The following is a 14,428-nucleotide window of genomic DNA, read 5'->3' on the forward strand; positions in this document are numbered from 1 at the left end:
AGGAAGACAATTAAAAGAGCACCTCATGCAACAAATTTGACAGACAACTTTTACCACACGTGCATGCTACGGGACTTGCCAACTTCAACACAAGTATTTCTCAATTTCATAATTACCCACTAGCATGACTCTAACATTACCACCTCTATATCTCAAAACAATTATCATCAAATTGATCCTAGTGTTTTATGCACTTTCTATGATAGTTTTTATTATACCCAACTTGGATGCTCATCATTCTAGGACCAAATTTATAACCATAGCAAATACCATGCTGTTCTAAAAGACTCTCAAAATAATATAAGTGAAGCATGAGAGATCAACAATTTCTTCAAAATTAAGCCACCGCCGTGCTCTAAAAGATATAAGTGAAGCACTAGAGCAAATACTATCTAGCTCAAAAGATATAAGTGAAGCACATAGAGTATTCTAGCAAATTCTAATAAAGTGGACTTCTCCCAAAAGGTGTGTACGGCAAGGATGATTATGGTAAACTAAAAAGCAAAGACTAATATCATACAAGACGCTCCAAGCAAAACACATATCATGTGGCGAATAAAAATATAGCTCCAAGTAAAGTTACCAATGAACGAAGACGAAAGAGGGGATGCCTTTCGGGGGCATCCCCAAGCTTAGGCTTTTGGCTAGTCTTGAATATCTTGGGGTGCCATGGGCATCCCCAAGCTTAGGCTTTTGCCACTCCTTATTCCATAGTCCATCAAATCTTTACCCAAAACTTGAAAACTTCACAACACAAAACTCAACAGGAAATCTCATAAGTTCCGTTAGTGAAAGAAAACAAAACCACCACATAAGGTACTGTAATGAACTCATTCTTTATTTATATTATTGTTAATCCTACTGTATTTCAAGTTCTCTATGATTCATACCACTTAATACTAGCCATAGATGCATGAAAATAAGCAAACAACACACGAAAAACAGAATCTGTCAAAACCAGAACAGTCTGTAGCAATCTGTAACTAACGCAAACTTATGGAACTCTAAAAATCCTACCAAAATAGGAAGTCCTGTAAAATTTGTCTATTGATCTACAGAAAAAAGAATCAATGCAAAAGAACGTTTCTGTGATTTAATAAAACTAATTTCGTGCGCGCAAAGTTTCTGTTTTTTCAGCAGAATCAAATTAACTATCACCATAGGTTATCCTATAGGTTCTACTTGGCACAAACACTAATTAAAACACAAAACACATCTAAACAGAAGGTAGATGCAAAATTTATTACTAAACAGAAACAAAAACAAAAAACACAAATAAAATTGGGTTGCCTCCCAACTAGCGCTATCGTTTAATGCCCCTAGCTAGGCATAAAAGCGAAGATAGATCTAAGTAGTGCCATAATAATAAGATAGATCTTGAAAACTCATCTCATATTCTCTACGTTTAGCAGCATGTTTCCCTTGAGGCAAGCAAAAGTAATCAAAAGGGCTAAATTTAGCGGGACAAAAGTCCCCAAGATCAATCACAGGAGGAACAGGTTCTTCCTTTGGCCCTTCATAATGCACAACTAATTCATCATTATAAGCATTCTTTTGGCAAAATTTCGTGAGCCTATACTCAAGAGAGTATCCTAGCTCATTATTTCGAAGAGCAAAATCATTATTAAGTTCGAAAATTCTATCAACTAGGACATTGGTAGGAACCTTTTTTCTGAGGTTTTCATTGAAAGCAACATAGTCCAAAGATTGAAAATGCCTAATTTCCTCTTGATCGAAGAGGATCGCCTCTATGGTAGGACGACCGGCGTCCACCCTATAGTGCGCAAAGATTTCTTTGGCCTCTCTTATTATAAATCTAAACTCATGAGCCAAAAAGATAGTAAGAGCGTGCTTAACATAAGAATGCTCAATATTAGAAAATTCTAGGAAAATTCTTTGTATGCAAGGATGCATATGAATAAATTGTCTTTCAAGTTCAACTACAAGCATAGCGACAACATCCGCAAGACTACTAGTTCTATGAAGAATAGAACCACCCATAGAAGGTAAAGCACCGGCACAAGTAAAGAAATCTTGAATAACACCTTTTCCTATAATGTTACCACTACCGATTCGAAACTTTTTAGTATGTAAGATAGGGGGTTCTTTAGCAGGAGCATCAGAATTTTCCATGTTATCATTATTGTACATATCGATGATAATCTCCCCAATTTCAGACATAACGGCAAACAAAAGCGAGGAGGAAGAAAGCAAAGAAAAGAGAGAGGAGAAGATTGGGAAAGAGAGGGTGAATAAAATGGCAAGGGTAAAGTGGGAGAGAGGAAAACGAGAGGCAAATGGCAATAATGTAAATGCGAGGGAGATGAGTTTGTGATGGGTACTTGGTATATCTTGACTTGAGCGAAGACCTCCCCGGCAACGGCGCCAGAAATCCTTCTTGCTATGTCTTGAGCTTGCGTTGGTTTTCCTTGAAGAGGAAAGGGTGATGCAACAATAATAGCGTAAGTATTTCCCTCAGTTTTTGAGAACCAAGGTATCAATCTAGTAGGAGGCTCCTCAAAAGTCCCACGCACCTACACAAACAAACAAAGAACTCGCAACCAACACAATAAAGGGGTTGTCAACCCCTTCACGGCCACTTGCGAAAGTAAGATCTGATAGAGATAGTATGATAAGATAAATATATTTTTGGTATTTTATAATATAGATAGTAAAAGTAAAGATATAAAAAGTAGATTGAAAGCTTATATGATAAAAGATAGACCCGGGGGCCATAGGTTTCACTAGTGGCATCACTCAAGATAGCATAAGTATTACGGTGGGTGAACAAATTACTGTCGAGCAATTGATAGAAAAGCGAATAATTATGAGATTATCTAGGTATGATCATGTATATAGGCATCACGTCCGTGACAAGTAGACCGACTCCTGCCTGCATCTACTACTATTAGTCCACACATCGACTTCTATCCAGCATGCATCTAGAGTATTAAGTTCATAAGAACAGAGTAACACATTAAGAAAGATGACATGATGTAGAGGGATAAACTCATGCAATATGATATAAACCCCATCTTGTTATCCTTGATGGCAACAATACAATACGTGCCTTGCAACCCCTATTGTCACTGGGTAAGGACACCACAAGATTGAACCCAAAGCTAAGCACTTCCCCCATTGCAAGAAAGATCAATCTAGTAGGCCAAACGAAAAAATGATAATTCGAAGAGACTTGCAAAGATAACTCAATCATACATAAAAGAATTCAAAGGAGATTCAAATATTTCTCATATATAAACATGATCATAAACCCACAATTCATCGGATCTCGACAAACACACCACAAAAAGAGTTACATCGAATAGATCTCCACAAGAGAGGGGGAGAACATGGTATTGAGATCCAAAAAGAGAGAAGAAGCCATCTAGCTAATAACTATGGACCCGAAGGTCTGTGGTAAACTACTCACAACTCATCAGAGGGGCTATGGTGTTGATGTAGAAGCCCTCCATGGTCGATTCCCCCTCCGACGGAGCGCCGGCGAAGGCTCCAAGATGGGATCTCGCGGATACAGAAGGTTACGATGGTGGACATTGTTTTTTGTTGGCTCCCTGGATGTTTTCGGGGTATGTGGGTATATATAGGAGGAAGAAGTAGGTCGGTGGCCGCCCGAGGGGCCCACGAGATAGGGGGCACGCCCTGTAGGGGTGGGCGCGCCTTCCACCCTCGTGGCCGCCTCGGCTGCTTCTTGGCTTGCACTCCAAGTCCGCTGGATCACGTTTGTTCCAAAAATCAAGCTATAGAAGGTTTCATTCCGTTTGGACTCTGTTTGATATTCCTTTTCTTCGAAATACTGAAATAGGCAAAAAAAACAGCAATACGGGCTGGGCCTCCGGTTAGTAGGTTAGTCCCAAAAATGATATAAATGTGTAAAGTAAAGCCCATAAACATACAAAACGGGTAATATAATAGCATGGGACAATTAAAAAATTATAGATGCGTTGGAGATGTATCAGGTGGTCTCCGGCATTGTCTGGGGTTTCATTATCTCCGGTGCTGGCAGTGCTGTCCTTTGCCTGACGCGATTGTGAGCGGTGCCGCTAACGCCGGCGCTTTGGTGGTTCATCGACGGGCTTGTCCTTGCCTGGATCTTGAATGCCATCGTCGTCCTTTTCCTTAGGAGTGTCCACCATGTATACACCATAGGTAGAAGTGGTCGTCCAACGCCCTGTAGTGGGCGGGTTTTGGCTTTTCTCGATGTCGACATCATCGTCCATACCGTCGATGTCTTAGGAAGCGTAGTCTAGCATGTCGGTTAAATCCTCGACAGTGGATACTAAGTAGGTGGGGTGTGAAATTCCCCAACCTCAGCCCCCAGCCTGTGCTGGGTGTAGTTCGGAGGCGAAGCTTCCGTAATGGCGAGAGATCGCATTAAGCCCAGAGCTTCATCTAAAAGCGAAAGTTGGGTGGGAGTCTGCGGATCTGCGGTCCGAGACACCTGATTGAGTCCGAGGGGTGCAGACCCCAGCAATTCAGAGTTATCCTCCAGAGGCGAGTCCGGCTCTCCGATGACTGGGAGAGTCTCGTTTGATTCCGGAGTTACCAACGGCACGATCGCATCTGGGTCTCCGGCTGAGAGTTCCATGGTAGGAGAGGGTCCTGCGAGGTTGATCCCCCCATCATCAAAAAATGTGATCTGCCCCGGATCTAGGGCCGAGGCAGGTGTGAGCATTGGCCCCTGGACGGGATCTGAAAGCGGATCCGAAGGGCCCTCTTTATGAGGGTGGGGAGCAGTGGTTGGGGCCGCGAATCCCTCGAAGATTTGTTCCCCTCGGATATCCGCGACGTGGTTCAAGTTTCCAGACCTGATCTGGTGACCAGGGGCGTAACTGTCGACCTGCTCGAGGCGGCCAGTCGAGTCGGCGCATAGCACGAAGACGCCGAACACAAACACCTGTCCGGGGAGAAAAGTCTTCTTGGACACGGTGTCATTATTGATGAAGAGGCGCGCCATCAATCCTTCTGTTGACAACACAACGGAGCTCTCAATGAAAGCACCAATGTCGGTGTCAAAACCGACAGATCTCGGGTAGGGGGGCCCAAGCTGTATGTCTGAGGATCAATGGTAACAATGAACAAAGGGACACAATGTTTACCTAGGTTCGGGCCCTCTTAAAGGAAGTAAAACCCTACTTCCTGCTTGATTGTATTCGATGAGTATAGGGGTTACAAGAGTTGATCTACCTCGAGATCGTAATGGCTAAACCCTAGATTGTATAGCCTATGAATGTTATGATCCCCTCTCCGGTCTAAGCCCTCCGGTTTATATAGACACCGGAGGGGCCTAGGGTTGTACAAAGTCGGTTTACAAGAAAGGAAACAGTATATCCGGACACTTAATCTTGCCGTTCACGCATACAAAAGTCCCAACCGGACACGGGAGGTGGCCTTCTTCCTTTATCTCGACAGCCCATTAGTCCGGCCCATATTGAATAGGTCGGACGCCCGAGGACCCCTTAGTCCAGGACTCCCTCAACGACGCCCACTCCGGCCGACGTGCTACTCCGGCGAAGGACCCCTGCTCCCCCTCCCCTCCTCCCTGGCCGTGAGCCCGAGCATCAGCTAGGAGCTCCTCTGATTTTGATTTTGTAGAATTTTCATGTAGATTTGCTATGAGCTATTGCGGATGTATGTTGTTTTCATCTTGATTCTCTACGAGGTGTTGCTCATATCTGGCATAACTAATTTTGATATGGATGTGCTCATTGTGCCAAGTATAAGTACAAGATTGTTGCCATCTGGTTAATATCATTGTATCTGCATAGAAAGCAATATCTAATTGTTGTTTGTACTACATATTAATTCTTCCTATTCTTTTTTGTTAACATGATGAATAATACAGATGAAAGCACTGGCATATGGTAGTGTTTGTAAGTGGAATTTATGTTCATATGGGTATCAAAATGATAAAAAAATAATACGATATCATTTAATCTAAACAATAATATAGTCCAAGGGCATTACAGACTTTTTCCTGATCATACGGCATATAAACTGACAAAACAGACATGAAAAAGAACTGGCTAGCTTATTATCTGAAGCTTACTCTCACCGGAGCTTATATGAAGCTTATTCTCACGGGAGCTTATTTCCACGCCATAGCTCAAAAGAACTGGCCCTGAAGATAGTCAGGCCCGCCAAAGAAGAGCCGGTCTATGTACTACCGTGGCTGGTCTTTGGTCATCTTGTGCACACTCCCGTATGACCCTGCCCGTGCAGCACAACACAGCACCACGCCACCACCTGCCAATGAAGAGCACTTACTACCTGGAGTACCACTGGTGCAGTTCAGACTTCAGGTCCGAACGGTAACAGCGATGCTGGCCATTTTCTCCGGCCGACAGTGCCCGGGCATGGCCTCTTGCAAACTCGGTCTCCTCCTCTTGCTCCAGAGTCTGAGCTCCTCTGCCACCGCGGTAGCCTCCGTCTCGCTCTCCGTGGGAGAATCTATCACCGGGAACCGGACGCTGGTCTCGGAGGGAGGCAAGTTTGAGCTGGGCTTCTTCTCCCCGGCCGGCGACTCCACCTACTACGTCGGCATATGGTACAAGCAGATCCCGGCGCAGACAGTCATTTGGGTGATGAACAGGGACCGCCCTGTCTCCGACCCATCGTCCTCGGAGCTGACGCTAGCTCCGGACGGCAATCTCGTCCTCCTCCTAAACGAAAACCAGCAGAAGAGGCCAATCTGGTCGTCGACCAGTCACGCACGTACGAGCAACGGGCCCGTCGTGGCGGCGCTCCTCGACAGCGGGAACCTCGTTCTGCGGGGCCGGCAACCGGGCAACTCGTCGGAGGTCATGTGGCAGAGCTTCGAGCACCCGACCGACACGCTCATGCCGGGCGGCTGGGTCGGGCTGAACAAGAGCACCGGCGCGTACCAGGCGCTCGTGTCCTGGAGGAGCGCCGTCGACCCATCCACGGGATTGTACGTGGACCGGGTCGACCCGTCCGGGTCCGGCCAGTACACCTTCTCGTGGAACGGCACGACCGTCTACCACCGCGTCGGCGCATGGAGCGGCCAGCGCTCCGCCTCCGTGCCGGAGATGGGCATGTCGGCAAGGTACAAGTACAACTCCGTCAACAACGACGAGGAGGTCAGTTTCTCCTTTGAGGTGGTCAACCCCTCTACCCTGTCAAGGATGGTGATGAGCCCGCACGGGCAGCTCACCATGTTGGACTGGTCCAGCGAGTCCGGGCAGTGGCTGCTCCACTGGGCGACTCCCACGTCGCCGTGCGACGTGTACTCCGTGTGCGGGCCCTTCGGCCTGTGCGACGTGGCCAGCTCGCAGTACTGCCGGTGTTTGCCGGCGTTCGACGCCGCGTCGCCGGGGGATTGGAGCGGCGGCTGCGCGAGGAAGACGGGCTTGCACTGCAGCAACGGCACGTCGACCGATGGGTTCCTTCCGGTGGAAAATGTCAAGGTGCCGAGCAGTTATTTCTCCGAGGCAGGTAGCTTCGGAGATTGCGCGTCGGCGTGCTTGAGAAACTGCTCTTGCACGGCGTATGCGTACAGCGGTGGTTGCATGGTGTGGGGTGGTGATCTCAGGAACATTCAGCAGGTCACCTACGGCGAAGCCGGCTCGTCCACTCTGTTCCTCCGAGTCGCCGCCGCCGATCTTACTGCCACCAGTAACCATGGCGGCGCGTCAACAAATGAACGCGACGTCATCCTAGTCGCGTCTTCGGTATCTTTTCTCACGATACTCTGCTTGTTCGTCTTCGTTTGCTGGAGGCGACGTGGCGCGAATACTGTGCGGCACGACGGCTCTCTTCTGGTGTTCAGCCACGGCTATCTAGCGCGGTGTACGGACAACTTCTCCCAGAAACTGGGGATGGGGAGCTTCGGCTCCGTGTACAAAGGGACGCTCCGTGACGGTGACCACACAGCGGTGGCCGTCAAGAGGCTCGAGGGATTGGCGCAAGGGGAGAAGCAGTTCCGCGCCGAGGTGAGGACCCTCGGCATGATCCACCACGTCAATCTCGTACGCCTTCGCGGGTTCTGCGCGACGAGGCGCGAGCGGCTGCTGGTCTACGACTACATGCCCAACGGCTCCTTGGCCTCCGCCATGGCCGGCCCGAGCTTCGGGCTGCTGGACTGGGGCACCAGGTTCGGCATCATGGCCGGCGTCGCCAGGGGCCTCGCCTACCTCCACGAGCAGTGCCAGGAGCGCATCGTGCACTGCGACGTGAAGCCGGAGAACATACTCCTGGACGCGGCCTTCCGCCCCAAGGTGGCCGACTTCGGCATGGCGAAGCTCATCGGGCGGGACTTCAGCCACGCGCTGACCACGGCGCGGGGCACGGTGGGGTACCTGGCGCCGGAGTGGGTCCTGGGCCTGCCCATCACGCCCAAGGCGGACGTGTACAGCTACGGCATGACGCTGCTGGAGCTCGTCTCCGGCCGGAGGAACCGGGACGCCGGCGGCCGCGGCGCGGGGCACTTCCCGCTCTGGGCGGCCACCAAGGTCAGCGAGGGGCAGTTTGTCGCGCTCTTGGACGAGAGGCTGGCGGGGGACGCGGACGTGGGAGAGCTGGGCCGGGCGTGCAGCGTCGCGTGCTGGTGCATTCAGCAGAGCGAGGAGATGAGGCCGACGATGGGGCAGGTGGTGCAGGTTCTGGAGGGGTCGCTCACGGTGGGGGCTGCGCCTGTGCCCAGACACCTCGAGGTGTTCTGTGCGGAGGATTCGCGCACGCTCTGAAGAGGACCCAATCGATGACGACTTGTTTTTTCTCTTCCTCTTCTTTTTTTAACACAAGTAGGCGCGAATATCCGGCCAACAAGCGCCAAATTCTCATTCATCTCAGGAGCAAAGTACAGCGTGAATTACATACCCTCTCACCTGAAGATTTTGAAGAGAAAGTAAAAGAGGGCACGAACCGTTGCCTTGAGAGGAATGAGTACAAGCGAAGACAGATTCTATTCTTTAGTTGAGAACCTGACGAGCACAACCCAATTGATGTTTCTGGGGGTGTGATAAACAACATTTAGACAAGATGTGTCCTGCATAAACCTACAGAAAGGGTTGCGACATCTCTGTCGGTGTCAAAACCGGCGGATCTCGGGTAGGGGGTCTCGAACTGTGCGTCTAAGACTAATGGTAACAGAAGGCTGGGGACACAATGTTTACCCAGGTTCGGGCCTTCTCGATGGATGTAATACCCTACTTCCTGCTTGATTGATCTTGATGATATGAGTATTAAAAGAGTTGATCTACCATGAGATCAAAGAGGCTAAACCCTAGAAGCAAGCCTATGGTATGATTGTTATTGTTGTGTCCTACGGACTAAACCCTCCGGTTTATATAGACACCAGAGGGGGCTAGGGTTACACAGAGTCGGTTTACAGAGGAGGAGATCTACATCCGAATCGCCAAGCTTGCCTTCCACGCCAAGGAGAGTCTCATCCGGACACAGGACGAAGTCTTCTGTCTTGTATCTTCATAGTCCAACAGTCCAGCCAAAGTATATAGTCTGGCTGTCCAGATACCCCCCTTATCCAGGACTCCCTCAGTAGCCCCTGAATCAGGCTTCAATGACGACGAGTCCGGCGCGTAGATTGTTTTCGGCATTACGAGGCGGGTTCCACCTCCGAATACTCCAAAATTAATTCCGAATACAAGGACCGTGTCCGGCTCTGTAAGATAAATTCCATATACCACCGTAGAGAGAATAATAATCCATGAATCCAATCTGCTGACAATTCTTTAAAAAGTGACATCACGCCACGGTCCGGTTTTTATTCGAACCGTTTTTTACAACTTGCTACCGCACACACCACGAGGCGGTTTTCTTGGCACGTCCTATCAAGGCAGAGATCGTGTCCCCCTTACTACGGGATTCTCATCAATACGGGTATGGGTAATCCAACCGTGCCTGTTGGCATGACCCCGTGTTTTTAGGCAAGTCCCGAACGACCACGTTCGAGGACGCTTGATATACTTCCCCCCTTTATAAAGGAGCCGAGGCCTACCCTTCTATCTCCACGCTCGCACATCTCGCATCCTGAGTTCCAACACCCAAAGCTCGAGCCTAAGCACCCTGGATCTTCGATTATGTCCGGATCCGACCATCAAGGCCGATGGATGGCTTCCTCTGTCATAGAGGAGGATATTGCGAAGCTCAGGGGGGCTGGGTATTTGACCGCCAATGTCAAGCACAGGCTTCCTGCTCCCGAACAGGTTATCCCCACTCCCGAGACCAACGAGAGCGTCGTATTCGTTTCCCACTTCCTCCGAGGATTAGGTCTTACTCTTGACCCTTTTGTGAGGGGGCTCATGTTCTACTACGGGCTAGAATTCCACGATCTAGCTCCGAACTCCATCCTCCACATCTCGTCATTTATCGTTGTGTGTGAAGCCTTCCTCCACATCACTCCCCACTTCGGCTTATGGCTCAAGACTTTCAATGTGAAGCCGAGGATGATTGAGGGGCGACACGCAGAGTGCGGAGGCGCCATAATAAGTAGGAACGTCGATGCCCCATGGCCCGAAGACTCCTTCCCGGAGGTATCTGATTTATGGCAACGGAGGTGGTTCTATGTCACAGCTCCTCGAGGCTCAAAGTGGGCGGCCGCGCCCGCCTTCCGCTCGGGCCCTCCACCTCAACTGGCATCGTGGGCCAACGTGGGACTAAACTGGGGGCCTGTGAACGATGTACCAATGCTGCAAAGCCGCATTCGGGAGCTCCTCGAGAGGGACATTAGTCTTGTCAAAATAATCCAGGTAATGCTAGTTCGGCGGATCCTGCCGTGCAAACGTCGACCTTTCCGGATGTGGGAATTCAATCCAGAAGGTCCGCGAGCCATCCAACATTTCTTCGGCATGACGCCCGAAGGGATGTATAAGTTGTTCTTCGGACCACGAATAGAGTGTCCGGACACCACCGAGGATGCGGGCCTGAGCTGCAATCGCCTCAATACCCAAGTAAGTAACCCTATAACTGGACACCTTGCTTATATCTGTCATAGCATTGTTCTGAACACTGTCCGCAACCAGGATTGGCTTAGTAAGGCGGAGAGGATCAGGTGTCCGGCCCCGCTTCCCGAAGGCTCGCCTTGCCCGGCAATGGCCAGTATTCTTGAACGGACACTAAGTCAGGTGCCACCAGAGAAAGCCGAAGGGAAGAGTGGGGAGGCCAAGGGTGGGCCTCACACATTGCGCATCCGAACCGAGGGGATTAGCTTCTCCACGAAGGAGGAGAATCGGGGAGGCGAATCTGAGGTTTCCTCCCCCCGCGAAAAGAAGAGGGCCGCCTCCGAAGACTTGGAGACGGGGGCGCCTAAACAAGGGAAGAGAACTTCACCAAAGGGCCCTGCCCCGAAGGGCGTCCTCACCGCACAGTGCCCACAAACGGGCCAGCCCTCCACCGAGCTGTAAGTTTAGTTAAACAAGGAACTTATTGCGTTTTCCTCTGAGAGTAATAACCGGGACCTGTTTTTGTAGTCCGGTCAGCAGTTCATCTCAACAGGGTTCATCATCGGGGGATCTTCCTCCGAAGATGATGGAGAGCGAAACCCCACCTGCCTCTCCGTCCCGTGAAGTTGGCGACCCTGAGGTATCGTCACGGAGGAGTCCAGATCCAATGGGGCCGGAAGCTAACACTTCGGCCGCCCCACGCCCGGTGCGCTCGGCTCCTGTGGCGGACAAGGAAAAGGGTCCGGGAGAGTCCGGTGTCCGGCCGAACACGCTGACGGGCCTCCTGGAGTCAGCTTATCTCTTGGAGGATCATCGTACACTAATGGGTACGGTGTTGGAGAAAATCTCCTCCGCTACAAGTGGTTTAAACGGAGCTTTCAAGAGCCTTCTCAAAGGCTTTGAGGTAAGCCGCAAAAATACGCAGCTTTTTGTTGTACCGCATGCGATACATGCGCCCTGTATAGATAGTAGCCCCTGAGACTGTGGATGCCAGCCGATGGCGGCAAACGGAGGATCATACTCCCAGATAATAATCACACTTGTAATGATGTGCAGGTTGCTAAGGGTTCGGCTGTAGACCAAACCGCTGAATGTGCCGAATTGAGGCGGCAAATTGACGTGGTGGAGGCCGACGTCATGCTCGTTAACAAGCGATTCGAGGAGTCGTAGAGTATGCTTTCCTATATCCACATCTATTTTGGGAAATTGCAAGAAGGTTGTAATATTAATGTGATGTGATGTAATTGCAGGCGGAGTTGCTGCCGTTGAGGCCCTGAGGGCGGAGCTTGCCCTTGCCAAGGAACAACCCCGGGTTAGCAATGCAGCTGCTCTAAAGGTAGCCGAGGAGTTGAAAGCCGAACAGGCCGCTCATCTCCGAAGCGAAGAAAAGGTAGCCGAGATGGCTATGGAGCTGAGGGACGCCACCGACCGGTATGAGCTTCTCGAGAAAGAGAATCAGGCGAAGGCGGCTGACCTGAAGAAGGTGGTGGACTCGGCTAAAGAGACGCGTTCTGAGATTAGAGACGCGCGAGAGGAACTTCGAAAAGCCGGGGAGATCGCTGCTGGAAATCCTTATTTGTTGCAGATGAAGTTTTTAGATCCAAAGTATGCTCCATTGGATAAGCTATGGAGTGCCGCAGATAAGTATGCGGACTTGGCGAAGAGTGCGGCTGATGCAACCAAGTTGTTCAAGGACCATGAAGATAATAAAATAGGAAGACTGATCTAGTCGCAGTTTAATGCGCCAGTGCGCTCCTTGCCCTTGAGTGAGAAGATGGCCGCTATAGCCGAGCTTCATAGGCTGTCCGGCCTTGTAATGTGGTCTGTGATAGACCATCTGTGGCCGAAGGGGCCGAAGCCGGACAGTTACTTTGGTTTGGTGCAACAATGTTTTGGTGCCAGAGCGCAGGTCGATGCCGTGAAGAGATCGATGTGCATAGAGGGTGCGCGGATGGCTCTTGCCCATGTGAAAACATACTAGGCGGATATGGAGGCCACCAGCATTGCAACCCAGGGTCCAACAGGAAGCCAAGACCCAGCCGAGCACTATTTTGAGCAGGTCATAGAAGGTGCCCGTAGAATAGAGGCGCAATGCTCAAAGAATGTCATGTTTGAGTGACGATTCTATTAAATGTAAACAATTATGTGTTTGATTATTGCCTGAAAGTATTATAATGTCTCATGTGTGGCTGTTTATGTATGCATATAACGTGAAAGTTAGTAGTCGTTGGCTTCGGCCCCACGCGTATAATGCGGGGGTGTTCGAGAAAATATGCGTGAACACACTTGATCCAATGTCTTGGTCCATTAAGGAGGTGATCGCATGTCGAACCAGGCAACCAGACTATATAGTTGTAACACTTTACACTTAGCCATAGGAGTTTGAAAGGTGGGGCTACTATGTAGCCCCTGGTACTTCCGTGAGCGTCCGGATACGATGCGCGTACTTGACCGGTAGACCGGTCCTTCGTTAATGCGGAGGAATCCTATAGATTTCGATTAGTCCTCGAGTGGTTGACCAGTCTCTCGCTGTATCATGATAGTCAGTTTTCGGCTTTCTCTATTGAGGTGCTCGTCCGGAATAACTAGGGCACAATCGCAGTAGTTCTCCTTTGGCCGCCTTAGCCGATAGAATGGAACATAAGGCAACAAACCCAGGAGCTGGGCTAACCCAACATTTGACCAAAGACATGATTCGGAGCTGATGCATATAAGGCCAAGCTCGTGACACCAAACACTCCCGAAGGTATTCGGACTTTATAATATATATTAGGCTGAATGACGCCCTTGACCTGTGATTCCAGGTACGTGCATTGATCTGTTGTGGCCAAAAGCCTAGAACGCCAGTATCCCTTGTAGGTTTATGAAATACCCATGGGACGTCGAGCAACAAAAGACAGTAAAGAAGGTTTACGCAGGGGCTTAATCTAAAGAGAAACCTCTGGGCAGGGCCCTGCTGCACGTCTGTGCCTGTGTCTCCGTTGTGCCATATCCTAGAAGGGTGTCGCACTGGTAGTGTCTGTAGAAAAGAAAAAAGAAAACGTGCGAAAAGTTAATTATGCTCGAGAAATGTTCGAGATCCGGCCTGCTAATGATGCAAGCCGAATTGTGGGCTTTTGTTACATGTTTGCAGCCCCTTGTATTATTTATGGGGACACATGTACAGCCCCTGGCTTAGGTTTATCCGAGCCATTTTGAAAAATGGTGTATTGGACTCGTCTAAGCGTGTCCGTGGTCTTGACGACCAATCATGTGTTCTGGTGGGAGAGGCCGCCTAGAGTCCGGCAGCGGGAACTGCCGCATACTGCTCTGTGTTTCCGCTAACCGTGATGATGCCGCGTGGACCGGGCATCTTGAGTTTAAGGCATGCGTAGTTCAGTATTGCGCTAAAGCAAGCTAAGGCCGTTCTTCCCAGCAATGCATGATAATCGGTGCTGAAGGGGGTGATGTTGAAGAGTAGGTTCTCGCTTCTGAAGTTGTCGGGAGAACCG

At 49.8% G+C, this 14,428-nt stretch overlaps 1 protein-coding gene across 1 annotated transcript; it reads left to right on the forward strand.

The window, feature by feature from the left end:
- The first annotated feature begins 6,283 nt into the window (after positions 1 to 6,283).
- LOC123094977 (G-type lectin S-receptor-like serine/threonine-protein kinase At2g19130) lies at positions 6,284 to 8,987 on the forward strand. Its single transcript, XM_044516824.1, has one exon. The coding sequence runs from the start codon at positions 6,339 to 6,341 to the stop codon at positions 8,721 to 8,723; it is 2,385 nt and encodes a 794-aa protein (XP_044372759.1). The 5' UTR covers positions 6,284 to 6,338; the 3' UTR covers positions 8,724 to 8,987.
- The last annotated feature ends 5,441 nt before the right edge of the window (positions 8,988 to 14,428 follow it).

The sequence above is a fragment of the Triticum aestivum genome, chromosome 4B (assembly GCF_018294505.1).
Source record: "Triticum aestivum cultivar Chinese Spring chromosome 4B, IWGSC CS RefSeq v2.1, whole genome shotgun sequence".
Classification (NCBI taxonomy): domain Eukaryota; kingdom Viridiplantae; phylum Streptophyta; class Magnoliopsida; order Poales; family Poaceae; genus Triticum; species Triticum aestivum.